An 18,431-nucleotide genomic window follows, 5' to 3' on the forward strand; every position below is an offset into this window, starting at 1 on the left:
ATTCTAAAAAACTCTATATGGTTCCTGACACCTAGGTTCACACATAACTGTTTGATCCATTTTTTCCTGCTAACAGAATAAGCAGGACAAAACAAGATCACATGAATTAAAGATTCGTTTGGATCATTACAACCTGGACAAGGACGAGCTAAACCCATTATCCATTTATCAGTGTAAGAGTGAAGGGGTAGTGTACCATATCTGAACTGCAAATACAGTTTTTTTGGTAGGACAGGTTCTATATTGTCTAATTCCTTCTCAAAGCTGTAGACATTCTTGAAATCCAGAAAGCCGTCAGTGAGACTAGAAGACCTGGCTGACCGAAGGACCTCTTCTAGGTTGTAATGTTTTATAGACTCAGCCAGGGTTCTCTTTGAGATGGATTTGCATGCGTCCTCCGGATTAGACCAGAGGTTCTCCATGCCGATCCTAGACGCCTGCCCTCTTATAAAGGATAGCCACTTTATCTTCCCTGCACCCGGGCGTGCCATCACAATCTTCAGCTCTTCTCTATAGCACTCAAGCTCCGGGACGCTCCACAATCTGCGCCAGTAACGGAGCGGGCGTGAGGCTATTGCTTCTGCAATGGGCCTCAGATTTAAATCCAACCTTAAAGGAACTAAAGGAGTGTTTTTTGGTAAGGAGAGCAGCTGTCTAATAAAGTTATTCTCTGTTATGCCAATCTCACTCGCTGGACGATGGCCCCAGAGTTCCGCCCCGTAGAGGGTGGAGGATCTGGTTTGAACCTTATATATTTTCAGTGGTACACTGACAACTATATGGACACAGGATTTCTGCACTTTAAGAATCCCCCCCATAGACTGAGAAAGGGTTAGATTAGCCTTAGTCATTTGAGTTTCCCAACTCATTTTATCATTTAAAGTCAGACCTAAGTAAATGAAATTATTTACCCTTTCCAGGGCTCGTCCATCCATTGACGGGCGTGGACAATTAGTTGCACTGGCATTGAACACCATATACTTTGTTTTATCTATATTAATCACCAAATTCCTGTTCCTACAGAATTTGGTGAATTGGTCTAACACCCGCTGCATCCCCATAGATGTTTTTGAGAGCAGCAGGGTGTCATCCGCAAACATAAGTGCAGGAAATTTACCGCCAGCTAAATTAGGGGCGTCAATGTTATGTACACTAATTAGGTCATCAACAAGACCATTTAAAAAAAGGGAAAATAGGGTAGGGGCAAGTACGCATCCCTGCCTAACTCCCTTCTCAATAGGAAAAGCACTTGTCAGCTGGCCATATTTGCCATAACGTACCTTTGCATAGGTTCCTTCTTGGAGTCTTTTAAATTGGTGACATAAATAGGGTGGAATCCCCATTGTTGTTAATATACTCCACAATTGGTTCCTGTCCACCATATCAAATGCGGATTTAAGGTCCACAAATGTCAGGTAGAGGCTACCCCCTTCCAGGACCACATGCTTCCAGTAAAGTACCTGGAGCCGTAGAAGTTGGTCGATGGTAGATGTTTTAGCACGGAACCCTGCTTGCAAGTGGGAGAGGATGTTATTCTCACTAATCCAATGTTGCAAGCGTTGCAAAAGCAGTTTGGCGTAGATTTTTTGAGTGACGTCAATAAGACTAATTGGCCTATAATTTGACGGGGCCAACGGAGATCCCTTTTTATAGATCGGAATAATTTCGGCCCCCAGCCAGGTACTTGGAACCTCTTGTCCGTCAAGAATAGCATTAAGTATGACGGTCAGGTAGGGGACCCAGATCTTCGGCTCATCTCTGAAAAGATCACCAGGGATCTTGTCCAACCCTGGGGCCTTGTTACATTTTAACGCTTGAACTGCAAGTGTGACTTCCATCATGGTAAAGGGGGGAGGAGGGGAACCAGGGGCCAAACTCAGAGACATACTCAGTGACACTTTTTGCTGGGAAGCAGGGCTCGAGTAAAGTTCACCAAAGAATGCACGCCAGGCTTCCTCGGCGATGTTGGGATCAATCTTTGCCTTACCTTCTGGTTTCCCAGTATGAACCAGGTTCCAAAAAGTTCGGGCATCTTTCGCTATTAGTGCCTGTTTGATGGCCTGCCACTTCTCTGTTTCCCATTCGGATTTTGCATGGGAAAGGAGATTCTTATAGGCATTCCTTGCGACCTTGATGGTTGCTCTATGGCCTAATTTGAGGGCAGAAATTAGAGTAGTCTTCGCCCTCCTACAAGACTGGTTATACCAAGGATTAGTGGCCCGTGCCTGTCGGTTGGTCTGATTTGCTGGTTTAAAAAAGCTTAGCGCGAGGGCCAGGATTAGTTCATTGTGTATATTTAAAAGTTTAGCGTCTTTATCAAGATTATGGGCATTTTCGAGCAATGTTTTTAGACGCTCAAGCTGTGGAATGACACTTTTATACAATGATGCCAGGTTATCTGGCGAGGACTTAATAGAGGCCCATCAGATTCTTTTACCACCCTGTAAGATCCTAATATTACTAGAGACCATATCATCCTCTTGGTACTCCCCGTCGGGAAGTGGCAATTCCAGATCTACTACCAAGGGGTTGTGGTCACTTTCCGAGCGGTCAGGTACATGGAAATATCGGATCAAATGCCATAGGGACATACTAACCATAAGATAATCTATTATTGATGAGTGGCCCATTCCATTGTAGGTACTCCTTCCTGGGCTGTCTCCCGGGAAGCGACCATTACAAGCTCTAAGTGAGAATGTATATGTCAATGAAGTGAGCTGCATGGCCATGGGTGTCCAAGTTTTAGTTTGATAAACATTTGGGGGTGGGATCCGGCAGGCATCATCCTCATCTGTTGTTATTTGGGGAACCCCCCCAAGAGGTTCATAATGACAATTAAAGTCCCCCCCATTATCACCTTGGTATCGCTTGAAAAGCTATTTAATAGAGCAGTTAAGGATTCTAGAGTATGAGAGACCGCAGCCCCCAAAACAGGACGTAGATAGATGTTAATAATTGCTATTTTGGGTGTGTTTGGGCGGGTTAGGAGGATACAAAGTATATCACAAGTATTGGTGTTAATCCTTTTGACCGAAAACCCAAGATGGACACCCACCCATATGGTCAGTCCACCAGATGGTCTACCTCTAGGTCCCTTAGTTGCAAGCTCTGCATAAGTAACAAAGCCCATTCTATGGTGGATAGCCCTGGCCCATGTCTCTTGGAATATACAGATACCATGGTTATCCACATAGTCACACCACTCCATGCTATCTAGCTTTGCACCCAAGCCCGCCACATTCCATGATATCAACAATAGATTTTTATCATTGCGAGACAATTGATCAGTTGGCTGATTAGGAGGTATGGGGTTTTCTACAGTTAGGTCACCCACTTCAGAGCTCGACTGTACCATAGTAATCTCATGGTTAGTTATGGTGCGGTTGGCCTCATGTATACTAGAGGGGGAACTACCACATTGAAAGGGTATAGATAAAAACCTTGTCCCACTCTGGATATCCTCCTCTACTAGCCCCCCTCCACCAACCCTTAAATCTTTAGCAAGGGAGGTGGCCGTGATGAGAAGTCAATCACAGCCGTCAAGGCCGGAAAGGGCGCCGTATCTGTTCGAGATTTCCAATGGGGTGAAAGGAATGAGGTGTTCCATGTTCCTAGTCCCCTGCAAATGCTCTGGCCCCACAAGGGGCAGGCTGTAGCCACTAGCAGGGACTGTGTTCCACTCTAAATTATTCCTGGTAGACAGTGGCCTTTGAAAGTGACACAAATAGCTATTAGTAGGAGGCATGTGTATGTTCCTGGTACCTTTAGAGTCAGGTAATCCCCCGGAAAAAAGAGCAGGGGTCACATACGACCTTGGATAGAAATAAGTTAGATCGTATGGGACTATAACAGTATTCAAATTCCTAGGGGGCCCTGTTAGTATGGACCTAACTGCTTCTGGGTTCCTAAAATTAATAACAACTGTATCTCCCTCGATATTTTTTTCCCTAGTGCCCAGCCAAGGCAGGCGTCTAACATGGACTATCTCCCCATCGATATAATATGGGAGTGGTTTTATGTTAATTTTTAAATCGAGGTTGGACATGAGGTGTTATATCTTTTGAGTGAGTTTCAGAGGATGCGGGCGATGATCACTGCGTCGTCCACGTAGAGGAGAGGGGGAATCGGACGGTTTTGAAGTAGAGAAAGGTCCTGGCACCCCTCCAGCATAGCTTTTTCTAAACCATTTGTATAGATAGTAAAGAGGTAAGGGCAAGACGCCACCCTGCCTGACACCCCGCTCTACCCTAATTGGCGCTGTCAATTCAGTTCAGCCACAGTGATAATTTCAATTAGTAGTGGATGTTTGGCCAACAGTCCAGAGTAGCCAGGATTGGTGGAGCGAGCTATCAGTCTACATCACGATGGGACCTCCTTGGCAGCCAGATTAACACTCATATAGAAGTCTTGCTACCACCATGTTCTGCCTGACTGACACTTATGGCACTGTTCTTGGCTCTCTTAGCCATACAGCAGCAAATGGGTCCAGTATTTGTCTACTGTCACTGAGAAAGAGCCAGTATCACACAAAGTGAGAATTGGAAGTACTAATTTAAGGCGTGGCCTCAGCAAGAGGTTTGAGCAGACAGGTGTCTGAAGTAGTTGGAGATGTGGAGCAGCTAATGTGATTTGGTCTTTCTCTGACTCATCTTGAAATTTACTTTGGACTTTTCTGTGGTTTCTTTTGTTGGTCTGGGTGATGAGGAGGTGTGGGGGAAGAAATGCTCTTGTTGTAAATCTTGCAAATGTCTCTGGAGCCAGGGCAAGACACTGGAGCCAGTCACTCTTAATTCTGAGAGCAACCACATAATGTTGAATTGTTGCACCCAAGGACACCATGTGGAGCAAAGATTAACAGTGACAGACTAAAGTTTCCGGGCGACAGACCTGGCAGAGTACAAACAAAGTTCTTGTCTTAACTTTAACATCTAACTTTTTATGTTCTGATGGGGATTTGATGAGCAGACACTTGGCGTGAGCTTGTTCCTTCAGGAGAACCAATTGAGGTGGAGGTCATGGCAGCACAAGTAGGCTGGGAGCCACTTCACCACAAGTGTGGAACCTGCATCTTTTTATCATAAGTGAATTCAGTTTCAATTTGTAACTCTCACTCTAGATCCAAGACATTGAAGATGTAGTACCCTGCTCTCATTAATTCAAAGAGTAGAAAACTACATACAGATTACTACCCAACTTCACATGGTTTTATCTGGCTTGGATCGAGTGGAATACATCTATCATTGAATATAATGAAACAGGGGACACTCCAGTACACCCATTTGGCTACTATTATTTACTTGTAAAAGTCACAGTGAGTGCATACTTCTTAAGCAACTGTGGCATAGCTTTGGTCTGAGCAATATAGTTTCCAAAAGAAGCAATTAACATCCCTCCTTAAATTCGAGGAATGAGTGTGCAGTGTTCCTGGGGTAACATAAATTGTGTAGTTTATTGATAGTGCATTTTTTGCATGAGTTGGATTACTATGAGTCTGCTTCCTCCCATTTTTCATAATTAATCTATTTTTAGCTTTGAGAGGCCATACTCTCCTTTGATGGTTATGAGGGATCGAGAGTGAAATTTTAATTTCTAGCGTTTTACAATGATGGACTCTCAGTTGATATTCACAACATGATTAACGCCTAAATGAAGCTGCCAACCTGCTCTATTCATCTCTACATTGTTTTCTATTTGGGCTGCATCTCACATCTTCTTTTCCCTCAGAGCTGTTTTCCCAGCTGCCAATATTATCTCTGAAAAAAATAAATGGATTCCAGGTTTTCCAAGATTACTCCTGATATGGTCTCTTAAGTGTGTAGATAATACAATGAAACATATATTTTCCATAGTTTCATTGCAGGAACTCTTCGGTCACATTCTTAGGTCAGTGATATAGCTAAACTGTCTTCCATTGCTCCAAACATCACAAAACTGCAGACAGCTTACTGCCTCCACATGGTTCTGTCTGGCGTGGATAGAGGGGAATTCAAATGTCGTTCAACATAATGAGAATGTGGAAAAATACAATACAGTCATGTAATGAGACACTACTAATTGCCTTTAACAGGTAAAAGGAACATACAGCCCATTTTACATGCACCTCGTGGCAATATAGTTCCTGAAACAGGCAGTCAACATCTTTCCTTAAATGCTGGAGATGAGTGTGCATGTTCAGTGAGGACCATAACTGGTGGGTATTGCTGAGAGTTGACCTTTAGGATTGAGTTAATTCACAATGAGTCCCTTAGTCAACAAGACATTGAGTAAGACAGGGGCACAATAGATCCTGAGATCATCAGTAGCAACGAGCAGAGCGGTCACAGGACTGTGGCAGAAGACCAACTGCAAGATGTCAATTCAGTGGCGTCACTAGGGGGGTGCGGGGGGTGCGGACCACACCGGGTGTCACCCCATCATGGGGTGACACCAATCTGGTTAGTTACGCTGGCTGGCTGGCTCTTGCGCTGCACTGCACAGTGCTTTTATCGTGCATTGTGCAAGCCCCCACAAGCGTACGCCACGGTGCCCAGTTGCGCACCTGCTTACAAAATTAAAATATTCTGCAGTCAGTGTGTGCACTACAGCACGTCACCACGTCACCACGCATGCACCGACGATGCTGGTGCGATGAGGATGCGTGCGTACTCCAGTTTGTGGGTCCCAGGGCTGTCAATCTTTAGTGCTACCAATGACGGCCCTGGGACAGCCCCCGCGTGCTGTTCTGCTCTGACGCGTCGCGGTTACGCGCCAGGGAGGAGACTTGATGGCAGCGCAGGGGAGTTCGTGCAGTGGCTGCTGTAATAAAGAAATAATGTGGTGAACTGACACCACCTTCTTTGATATTTTGACCGGAGCGCCGTTGTCTCCCCTTCAAATTTGGGACAGGACTGCTGGACCACCGGTGGAGCCCAGAGGTAGGTGCAGTGTGGGGTGATGGGACTGGCATGGGATGCCCGGGACTGGAGCTGTCCGTGTTTGTGGAAAAGAGTTACGTGCGGGTGAGTGTGCGCGATCTAAGAGTTTGTGTGCTGTGCTCTGAGTTACACACTCAAACACTTTCATGGAACCAGAAGTGGATGTCTGGGGGCACAAGGGCTTGCTGGGGGGCACAAGATTGTCCCCGGCCCGAAGCATCATTTGCTAAATACTGCGCCTTGTATTAACTTCGTCATTCTCCTAGCACCTAGAGACACCTTTGTTTTTGAATTCGTTGTGTAAACTAATGCTAAATTCATCCTTTCCTTAATTGGATTCTTGTCCCAGTCTGACCACTGGACTTTTACTTCAGTTGTCACATTTCCGTAACCCCAACTTTTACCCCCACAGTCGTAGAGATCTTACCAGCGCTGGCAGCGCACACCAGATTGCACTGCCAACGCTGAGGTGCGGAGATGTCTAGAGTGCGTGCCAGGCCCTGATCACTGTGTTCGCACCCTGTCCAGGCGCTGCGGGGGAGGGGGGCGGCTGTGTGTACGACCTGCTATGTGTGTGACCTGACACTCTGGGAGAGGACGGTGATCTTTCTGCCTGCTCGTCAGTAATGCATAAGTGGGGAGTTGTGATGAGGCACCCCCGAAGAGGCGCTATAGAATACCCGTGCCGCCAGTTATCCCTCTGAGGATGAACCCTGCGAGGGCCCGTCCCCCAGCCAGACTGCACCCAGCCGCCGCAGTTGTTGCAAACTTCAGCTTCTTTTCAAATTGTTTTTCTGGTCCTGTGCTTTTACTACAGTCGACGGTGTTTTGGATGAGGGTATTCAATTTGTTTGCGCTAGACCTTTTAATAGTGCTGTGGGGAATTTCAAGGCTAAACACTATGTGCATGTGACATACTGCGAAACTTTATATGTTAATCGATGCGCCGTTTGCATTTTTCTTGTGTATGGGTTGATAGGTAAACAACAGCACAACAGTATATTCTGTCTAAAAAGTGTTGTTGGTCAGCAGGCCTGGGAGTAGGAAAATCCCCACCCCCCACTCTCCACCACGCAAATATGTATTTTTCAAGTTATTTAGGTTTGTGCGCAGGATGTCCAAAAGCTCCAAAACTCTGCGTGTTACCCTTCGCCGGTGCCAATGTGGCTGGTAATAGTACAATTTACTAGCACAGCAGCGCCTCGATACCCAGGTGTTTGACTTCTTGTTAATGAACTCAATAAAGTTAGAAATGTGGCAGTGTAGGCACACAATCAGATTCAGATCGCGGCAATCACATTACTCCCAGACAGTCCCCAAGACCGGCCCAAGAAGAGACACAGTCACACACACAGTGCTATAAAAAAGGAGAGCTTCAGCTTTAAAGAGATGTGTCAAGGAGCGATCTCTAATCATGATTTATTTCAGCGCTGGTGTTCACTACATTATTTATGTGTGACTACACGAAATGTTCTTTAAAAAACAAGCTCTTTTGCTTTGGCTCTTTCTTAGAAGGTTTCCCACTGTTCTGTTAAACGTGGTACTGGTACAAGAAAAAAGGGAATTCTAAAAACAACGATTTTCCATTTGAAATTCCAATTGGAAACTGTTCTCTGATACTGAGACAAAAAAAAACAACTTGGCAGAAGTTAGGATTTTACTCAGAAAGAATGCTATTACGTATAGTAAATCTTTTTAGTAGTTTTAAGAAATATTTGTTGAAAAATCTCCTTGGTGTACTTATGAAGGGGTACATTTTTCAGAAAAGGTAGTGATATCTGGACCATTATGCACTAAAAATAAAAAATTACTTCCTGAGGGAGCATTTTTTCCAGTCAGCCAATGGGGTACTGCAAAACCTGGTATGGTACTGCCGTAATTGACCTTCTGATTGGCCAGCCGTAACTTTTCATGAAAATGCTGTGGTGGTCATGTCAGTACTCTGGGAATTTGCCATCTGTGTCCAATGGAGGACTCGGAGCGGAGGAGGTCCATGCAGTAAGTCGTGAGGGGGTGACACCATGAGTTACCCGCACCGGGTGACACCAACCCTAGTGACGCCACTGTGTCAATTTAGAATTGATTTCCAAGTTGTATGAAATCAATTGATTAATAGATTTCTCCATGAGTTTAGAGAACAGGAGTGAGATAAAACTATGACAATTAGGAGGTTCTGTAGAGTCTGCAGTATGATTTTTTAATAGATGTAACACCCGTTTCCAAAACTCAGGACTGATGACGAGAGAAAAGAGGCATTGCAAAGGGTCACCAAGAGAAGAATAATGTTGTCCAAAACTAATACAAATTAAAGTGGGAACCCAATTGCATCATTCAGAAAGGTTGTGGTATTCTCACATTCAGATAATAAATTCAAAGCTGCTAAGGAAGGGCCTTTAGGATCAGCATAGATGCAATAAAAAATGCCTAAAAAGGTTGCTACTGGTTGAGCCTCAAAATGTACATGTATTTGTAAAATTTCTCAATGAGTCTTACAAACATCCCTATAGGTGGTGGTTATGATGTTGCTGGCAAGCATGTCATGTAGATCAGATGTGATTCTTAACGTCGGATAGATTGTATTGACAAAGGTGCTTCTCTGATTTTGCTGCAGGTGTAAGTTCAGAAAAACTTCCCTGTTGTTGTGTTACTCTTAGCACTATTTTTTCACATCCATAAACATATGCAGGAGTTTGTTTCTGAAAAAGCAAGCACAAAGAATTGGCCTAAACATGGAGAAGTTTTTTTTTTGTATTGTTGTCCCTGCCCACTTCTGCCATGTCTTGCAGATTGTCCCATACATGGTTGCCAGTAGCTGTGTGCAGAACAAATGTCCACCATCATTTAGAGGCATGTAAGCTGCCAGTGTGGTTAGTAGGAGTGCCGCCACTTTAGGGCAGAGCACTTGCTCCAACAAACCTTAGTCAGGCTTTGTGTTTTATTGAACAGTCTTAGAACACAGCTCTGTACATCTGAGAGACATTTGTTTTTGATTTGTAGATAGCTCTAACTATTTGCATACAGAATGGTATTAAAGGAAGTGTTAGAGACTGCAGATATTTTATTATTGAAGAGAGATGAAATAAGGCACTGCATAAGTTACTGATTGTTCTGATTCATTGAGGGAAACATTTCTACTTACTCTAGCAATCAGTACTTAAATGTCACAATTAACTGTTAGTGTTAATACAACATTTTCTGGTTGACCTCTGGTTGAAGAATGCTAACTGTTGTACCATGTTTTAAGAATGGCACTCCCAGTGATTCAGGTATAAGAAGAAAACATGTCGAAAAAAGAAATTACACTTAAAATTAGAGGAGACCAAACAATATTATACATGTTAGAATAGTAATTCTGTGCTCACAATGTTTCATTTGTTTCATTTGTTAATGCCAAGTATTAATCAATCAGATCAATTAACTTCACTTTATTTTATCCACAGATTATCTTTAATTTCTAGCACTGCTGAATTTTTGGATCAATGAATAAAGAAAATAAAAGCTCAACTGAATATTTTTTAATTGTCGGATTTTCAGATATTCCGCAGTTGCAAATTCCACTTTTTGTTGCATTTCTAATAGTTTATCTGTTAACTTTAGCAGGAAATCTTCTTATCCTGACAACAATTTACTTAAACGCACATCTGCAGACACCTATGTACTTCTTCCTGACACATTTGTCCTTCCTTGATATTTGTTACGTTTCAGTCCTTTTTCCAAAGTTGCTGGCCCACTTCTTTCTGGAGGGCACAGTGGTGTCATTTACTGAATGTCTAGTACAGCTGTTTTTTTTCCTAGACATGGTAACAGTTGAAGTCCTTCTCCTCACAGTCATGGCTTATGATCGCTATGTCGCTATCTGCAATCCTCTGCGATACATGACCATCATGAACAAGGCTGTGTGCATGTGGTTGGCTGCTGGAAGCTGGGGTGTTGGGCTTCTAAATGCAGCTCCACATATTGTGCTTTTGACCAAGCTCTCTTTCTGCAAATCCCACACAATTACCCACTTCTTTTGTGATCTGATTGCCTTGTTGAAGATTTCTTGCAGTGACATTTTCAACAATGAGACACTCATTTACATCTGTGGATCTGTAATAGGAATGATGTCATTTATTTTAATCATCATATCTTATAGCAAAGTTGCTGCTTCAATTATGAACATCAAATCCAAGAGTGGGAAGGACAAGGCCTTGTCCACGTGTGCCTCCCACCTTACTGTGGTTGTTTTATTGTATGCATCGCTCTGTTCTTTGTACATGCGGCCGATATCCACATATTCAAATAAAGAGAGCAAAATAATGTCTATGTCATATGTAGCTGTTACTCCACTGTGTAACCCAATTATATACTCTTTGAAAAATACAGAGTTTAAAAAGGCACTAAGCAAATCAAAGAAAGCAAACGTAATGAATGATACTGCAAGAAGGCTGCATAATGATAAAGGTGCCAAACCAATTTAGAAACAAGTCATTTTCCAAACTATTGTTGTACTACAATTACATTCACTGATGTCTTGATCCGGAACTTCTTGTGATGTCTTTCTAAACTTCAATCTAGTTGCTAATGTTTTAGAAGAATGCTATTTAAAAAAAAAAAATTCCAAAGAAACACCCATTTAATTATAGTATTTTTTCCAAAATAGGAATGCTTGAAGAAATGTTAATAAAAGCAGCATATTTACATTAAAACCTGATTTTAGATTTTAGTGCCTCAGCAAGTTAACATTTTACAAAGTAAGGGGCATATCATCAAAGGCATTATCTCTTTTTCCCTTATGCTTCCCTTTACATCTTTAATGAGATGCAATGTGGATGTTCCATCGCAAAATAACTGGAGAAATGTTGCTTACTGACATTTCTTCAATTATCAATGGGCACGCTAACAAGCATAGCGATAAGAAAAGTAGCGCTAATCGTGGTTATCGCTACTTTCTTTACACCTGCTTTTAGTTTGACTTAGCCATGATATCCAATGGAAGGTGGATATCATGTTTAAGTATGCCCTGCCCTATAAACAACGTAGCGCCAAAATTTGTGAGATTATCGCTGGAATCCCACCGATAATTGCACATTTGGCAGCTAACTCAGTTATTTTTATCGCTCTGGAGATAAGCGTGCACTTAGTGATAATTATCGCCGGTTGTTGATGATATGCCCCTAAGTTTTCAAATACAAAATTGGGATTTATTTAAGGCATTGAAATGTATTTTGTATGTTTAACTTTAAATACATGGGAACATTTGAATATATGAGCATAAGGTAATTTATTTGTGTGTAAAATTGAAATTCTTAAGAGGTTTAGGGGATCAGGATATTCCTTCTCTTCCCCCATTCTCTTGGCTGAACATAAGATGGCTGCCAACACTTGGTTTGAAGTGTTGGCTGCAAATCAGATCTCCGGACGATTTATTACTACAAAGTGCCAAGTGGGAAGCCAAATTAGGTCTGACAGGTATTGACTTAGCCCTGGTATTGGAACTTGCTAGTAAGGTCATCGCATCAGGTTCATTAAAGTCACAAAGCTATATGGCCATGTTAGACCTGTACTATACACCAATGAAGATCACAAAATGGGGGGCTAGCAAGGGCATCACTTGTGCTCGTTGCCATTCATCGACCGCTGACATAATACATATGTTCTATGCCTGCCCAGTACTTGTAGGGTTTTTTGATGATATTGAGCATTTTATCAATTCGATACTTAAGATAAGTTGCTCAGTGACTCCTGCATTAGTAATATTCGGGGTTGACGTGGGCAATAGCTTAGCTGGTACCCATTCATTCTACAAATTAGCTCTGCTATTCATTGCTATGTCCCAGGCACGTCTATGTTTCACCTCTCAGTGGTTATCTGCTGAAGCCCCGACGTTTGCACAATGGCGAGCAAGACTGTTAGCCCCCCATCGGCTAGAATTTTCTGTGTTTTCGGGCAAAGGGGGGAGGAATCGGTTATTGGCAACTAGAATCTGGGCAGCGGTGGCTGAATGGGTTGGCTAAAGATTCATTGCATTATTGGGTATTGATTGATGTGTGTCTTTTTTCTTTAGGAATATTGTTTATTATCCCCTTGTCTATACCGATTTTTTTATGTTTTAAAACTGCTACTTTAGTATTCCTCATCTGATCATTTATATGGATGTGCAAAGCTATTTTTCAATAATGTTTTTTTTTTCTTACTTTATGTTTAAAACCTACTCTGCAATGCGTATTGTAATGTGTTTCGTTTTTCGTTTAATAAAAAAAATTAAAAAAAAAAAAAAAGAAAAGCAGATCTCAAAAGACACTCAAAAGACACACAAGACAGAACAAATTAAAACATTCACCCAAGTCAAGAGATTTGGGTTAAATCCATAATTCTTTTGCTCATCATGCCACCCCAGTTTAGACACAGCCATACGCAAATCAGTCTTGACCATGTTCCTAATGGGAACAATCAAGCCCGGACTGCCAAGCCTGGCCCTCCCTGGTTGAGAAACAAACAACCTAAGACCGGTTCTGGGCTTTCACCCCTCATCAACCAGGCTTCAATACAGTGGCACAGTGAGCAAGGGGCCCAAGTCAGGCGTGCAAACAAAAATGGATTAACCCAGATCTGTGAAGGGGGGTGAATGTTTGATTTGTTCAGTAATCCATCCGTCTTCTGTTATTTTTGCATTTGTCGCCAAAGTGGGAGGGGTATGCCCAGACGTGGGTCCCCTGCTCGCTACGCCACCAGAATCAAGACTGATGAGGGGAGAAATCCGAAAACTGGTCCCAGGATGATTGTTTCTGGTCCAGGGAGGACCTGTTCTGGTATCTCAGGCAGGGAACAGGGTTAAGACTGATTTGAGTATGTCTGTGTTTAAACTGGAGTGGCATGGCGTGCATAAAAACAATGCATTTAACCCAGATCTGTGACTGGGGTGAATGATTGATTTGTTCAGAATTCCGTCCATCATCTGTTCTTTTTGCACTAATCAGATCCCAGCATGAGATCGGGAAGGTTTGCTTCCCAATATATACAAATTGGAATTTCTTGTAATAACTCTGCAACTACTGAACAGATTTACATCAATCAGGCAATTGTGAAGCTCGCTACTCACCCATAGGGGTCTCAAGGCGCTGGGGGGAGCAGCTCTGCTCAGTCAAAGAGCCAGGTCTTGAGGGTCATCCTGAAGATGTGCAGAGTGGGTGTGTCTAATGTTGATGGGGAGCTTATTCCATGTCTTTGCTGAAACTGTTCTGGCTCTGCGGATGCACAGGGTTTTGGCAAGGGCAAGGTTGCAAGACCAGAGGTTTTTCTTGGGTACGTGGAAAGCAATTCTCTCATTGAAAAATTGGGGACCCATGTTGTGGAGGCATTTGGTAGGCATGGGTGAGCATCTTGAAGGTTACTCTTTTCTCAATGGTGAGAGAGTGGAGGTCCAGCTGGTGTGGGGTGACGTGTTCATGTCGAGGGATGACCAGGACGAGTCAGGCTGCGGTGTTCTATTTAAACTGGAGCTTGCCGGGCAGCGATTTGTTGATCCCGGTGTAGAGAGCGTTTCCGTAGTCCAGTCTGCTGGTAATGAGAGTATGGGTCCAGTATTTCTTTATTAGGGGGGTCCATTTCAAGGTCTGGCGAAGGATGCAGAGAGTTTTGAAGCAGGTGGAGGTGATGACTTTGATCTTTCAGGTAATGTAGAAGGGTGAGTCAAGTATGATGCCGATGTTCTGGGCATGGTCCGTGGGAGCGGGAGGAATGCCCAGGGTGGTGAGCCACAAGGTGCTGTCCCTTGCAGGGGGGAGAGGGTCTAAGGATGAGGACTTCTGACTTCTCTGAGTTGAACATTAGGCAGCTGCTGCTCATCCGCATTGTGACATCCTTCATTCCTTCCTGGAAGCTGAGTCTGGTGGTGAGGGGAACTTGGTGAGGAAGAGGATGAGCTTGGTGTCATCGGTATAGGATACTATGCTGAGCCCATGCTGTCTGAATATGACAGCATTGTTAATGTATATGTCGAAAATAGTGGGGCAGAGCAATGATCCCCTGGACACTCTGCAGCTGATTGTCGTGGGTTCTGAGAGAAAGGGAGGAATTATGAATATTTGGGGTCTGCAGATGAGGAATGAGCAGAGCCAGTTGAGGGCAGTCCCCAGTTTGCTGGCTTTGTGGAGTCTGAAAGTGAGAGTGCTGTAGGAGACAGTCTCGAAGGCTGCAGAGAAGTAAAGCATGATCAGGGCTACAGTGTGTCCCTGGTTGAGGAGTGTGCGGATGTCATATGTAGCGGTGAGTAGGGCAGTTTTGGTGCTGTGGTTGCTGCAGAATCCAGATTGGGAGGGATCAAGGATGGGGTTCTCTTCTATAACTTTGATTAGTTGAATATTGATGATCATTTCAGTGACTCTGGATGTTAAGGGGAGGAGAGAAATGGGTCAGTAATTGACTTCTGCACTCTTCCAGTCATCAGGGACAGTGCCGGCTTCGAGGGAGGTGTTAATGGTGCATCACAGCTCCGGTGCAATGTTAGCAGCAGCTCTGTGGACGCTGTGCAGAGTGCAGGAGTTCATGGGGGCTCCTTAGTGAATGCCTTTCATGGTTGATGCAGTGTTTTCTGTGGTGACTGGGGTCCAGGATGAGATGGTAGGCTGACTTTTATTGCTAGGGGGTGGAGTGGGTTTGGTTTCCTGAGTATGTTTGTCAAAGTTATCATAGATGGATCTTATTTTTAGGTGGAAGTAGGAGCCAAGTTTGTTGCATAGGTTCTGGGAGGGTGTGATGTCCGTGGCTTCGCTGGGCAGCTTAGTGAAATCTGATGAGTTGGTGGCATTTTGTCATGGCTTTCTTGTAAGTGACGTGGCCTGTTTCTGCAGTTCTTCTCAAGATGTCTGGCTTCTTGGAGGTCAATGGTAAACCAGGAGGCCTTCCTGGGTCTCTATTTATCGGGGTTCTGAAGGGGACAAGCTCGCCTGCGAAGTTGGTCATCCATACGTGAAGTTCTTTGGCTGCAGAGTTGGCGCTTGGGTTGTGGGTGGGCTTTCCGATTGAGGTTGAAGTTGATGTGGTCTTTGGTGATCTTGTTCCAGTTCCTGCATGGTGGGCGGGGTGCTAGCTTGAGTGCAGTGGGTTTTTTGACATGGAAGGGAACGCAGTGGTGGTCTGTCCAGATGGGTGAATGGTGTGGTTGAAATAGACGTGGTTGCCTCAAACCAAATGAAATCAAGAAAGCCTCTTCTCTTAACCAGTACTTTGTTTCTGGTAAATGTGGTGCAATTATGTTCAGCTTTTCGATCTCTAGCTGTCTCTAACATCCCGAAGGGACTTAACATCACGTTACGGGATCCTCCCCATTTCTTTGCCCTCAATTGCCTGATCACCTCTAAACTTTCAAACCAGCAGCTGAAGTTACCGCCATACTAGTTATGAAAAAGTTGCAAGGAACTGGATAGTCTACCTACTTGTGACTGCTAGAAGGTGACATATATATATATGTACGTATATATATATATATATTACCTACTGGCGTTCGCCAGTAGGTATATATAGTTAGGATTTTTTCTCTATGGGACTTTTGAAAATTCTATGTCTAATAACTTTGGCGTTTGTGGACAGAATCGGCTGAAATTTTCAGGAAAATGGCACGTTTTGTTTCTGAGCAGCCCCTGAAAATTTGGGGGGGTTTCGTCAAGGGGGGGCCGAGAAAAAAGGGGGGTCCCAAAACACGTTTTTAACATTGAGTTTTCCATAGGGCGTTTGGCCTCACTTTTAGCTCGAACGGCTGAATGGATTTGCACGAAACTTGGCAAAATTGTAGGGACTGTTAGCCCGATGTGCCTTTGCTGGATCTCAATATATGTGCTCTAGTGGATTTTGAGAAATTAACGTTTTAAAAAACAGATATATCTGTGACAGCGTCCCGGGTAGCGCTCCGGTTCGTGTACTTGTCGCGTAACGGAGCTTTGCGAAGCGAAGCTGATTGGCTCTCCCGTGTCTGTCATCATTCTAAACAGTCCGGAGCGGCCGCCATCTTGTCTCTCGGTAGGATCGAGAGACAAGAGGAGGAGAAAAACGAAGGGGGAATTTAATGAAAGGGGGAAGGTAGACCCTTCTTGACCCCCTAGGAATGATGTTGGGGTTATTAAAGGGTCCCATGGGGCAAATAAAAAAAATTAGATTTTTCGCGGTAGAAGCACTTTCCGGTTCGCAAACCGGGTAGCGAACCGGGTCGCGAAACGGGAATTCTCCATTTTGTGTTTCGTTTTAATTAAATTACAAGATGGAGGAAAAACAATGTGAGAAATAGGTATAAGGGGGTACGGGAGACGTATCCTGACCCCCTATGTTTTCTGAGGGTGGCTGAGGATGCTCATATATGTTGATACATGTCTTCCATCTGCTGCGCGTGAGCGTTTTTTTTTTTTTTTTGCTGCGTGACATCTGTTAACGTTCGATTCGAAGGAAATCAGGAAGTGTTGACCGCCATTTTGTCACTGCGAGTAAATATATTGTTAAAAATAATTGTTATAAAATAATCCGTATTGATAAACATTGTTTGCGCCATTTTGCCTTTTTTCCAATGCCACACTTTTGTCGTGCACGGCAGCCATTTTAGATGCCTTGACCAGACCCACTCTCTGCATGCCGCCGATCCTCAGCAAGGCTCCCCACCCTCGCAAGCATCTCCCCCATGCACTGGTCACCCCCGCTCTCTCTCTCATGCATGGGCCATAAACCTCCCCCCATCTGCGCTGCTATTCCCTGAGAATCACACCCTCTGCCCGCCCGACACCTCCCTTTCACCCTATTCACTACCGTACCCTCTGACACTCCTCTTCCTCTGTGTCTGATTGTCCAGGCCGGTCCCAGGCTATCACTTAGCCCTGCGGATGTAGTTTATGGCCCCAACTGTAAAGAATCACTCTCTTCAAAGGAGTTACAGTAGATCAAGGCCCCCACCCCATGAGATCCGTCACACCACACGCGTTCCTACTATCTGATAACGATCCTGTATTGTGATTGGGGAGGGGATTCTCACTGTGAGGGTGTGTGGGATCGAGCCTGAAGCGGAAGATTCCGGGGATGTCTTTTTGTACATTAAAGTCTTCACAATTATGTGTCACATTAAAAATATATAGCACTCCAACAAAGTAGTATGATTATAACACTTTAATAACTTATAAATATATACAACGCTCCAACAAAGTAAACACGTTAAAAAAAACATTTTAAACAAAGCAACAATGGGCTGCTGTGAGTTGGCGTCAGTATTGGTCCGTTGTGCGAATAGGCCAAAGGCAGCACAACGCGCCGAGATTCGGACGGCACCCAGATGATGTCCAGTAAGTTGTCGCCCTGGTCATGGCATCCTACAATGCTGCGCCGAAAAACGGCGTGGGGCGCCCCGGGGGTGGAGGCGGAACGAACGGGCCTCCCCCGCCTCCCCAGCTGGAGGCTCCTCTGCTGCAGTGGGGCAAACCTTTACCGTTTCAGTCGCCATTCTGCTGTTTACCGCCCGCTTTTGCTGCACTGTGCCTCATCCGCCATTCAGCTGAGTTGCGC

The 18,431-nt window shown here is 44.1% G+C and overlaps 1 protein-coding gene across 1 annotated transcript; it reads left to right on the forward strand.

Moving 5' to 3' along the window:
• The first annotated feature begins 10,393 nt into the window (after nucleotides 1-10,393).
• Nucleotides 10,394-11,374, forward strand: LOC147663322 (olfactory receptor 1G1-like). The gene has a single exon (XM_086950532.1). The coding sequence runs from the start codon at nucleotides 10,394-10,396 to the stop codon at nucleotides 11,372-11,374; it is 981 nt and encodes a 326-aa protein (XP_086806658.1).
• The last annotated feature ends 7,057 nt before the right edge of the window (nucleotides 11,375-18,431 follow it).

This window comes from Lissotriton vulgaris, unplaced genomic scaffold (assembly GCF_964263255.1).
Source record: "Lissotriton vulgaris unplaced genomic scaffold, aLisVul1.2 SCAFFOLD_2231, whole genome shotgun sequence".
Lineage (NCBI taxonomy): Eukaryota > Metazoa > Chordata > Amphibia > Caudata > Salamandridae > Lissotriton > Lissotriton vulgaris.

Bases quoted from the DNA above. Each gene is read 5' to 3' on its own strand.
- LOC147663322 (XM_086950532.1), top strand. From the start codon at position 10,394: ATGAATAAAGAAAATAAAAGCTCAACTGAATATTTTTTAATTGTCGGA.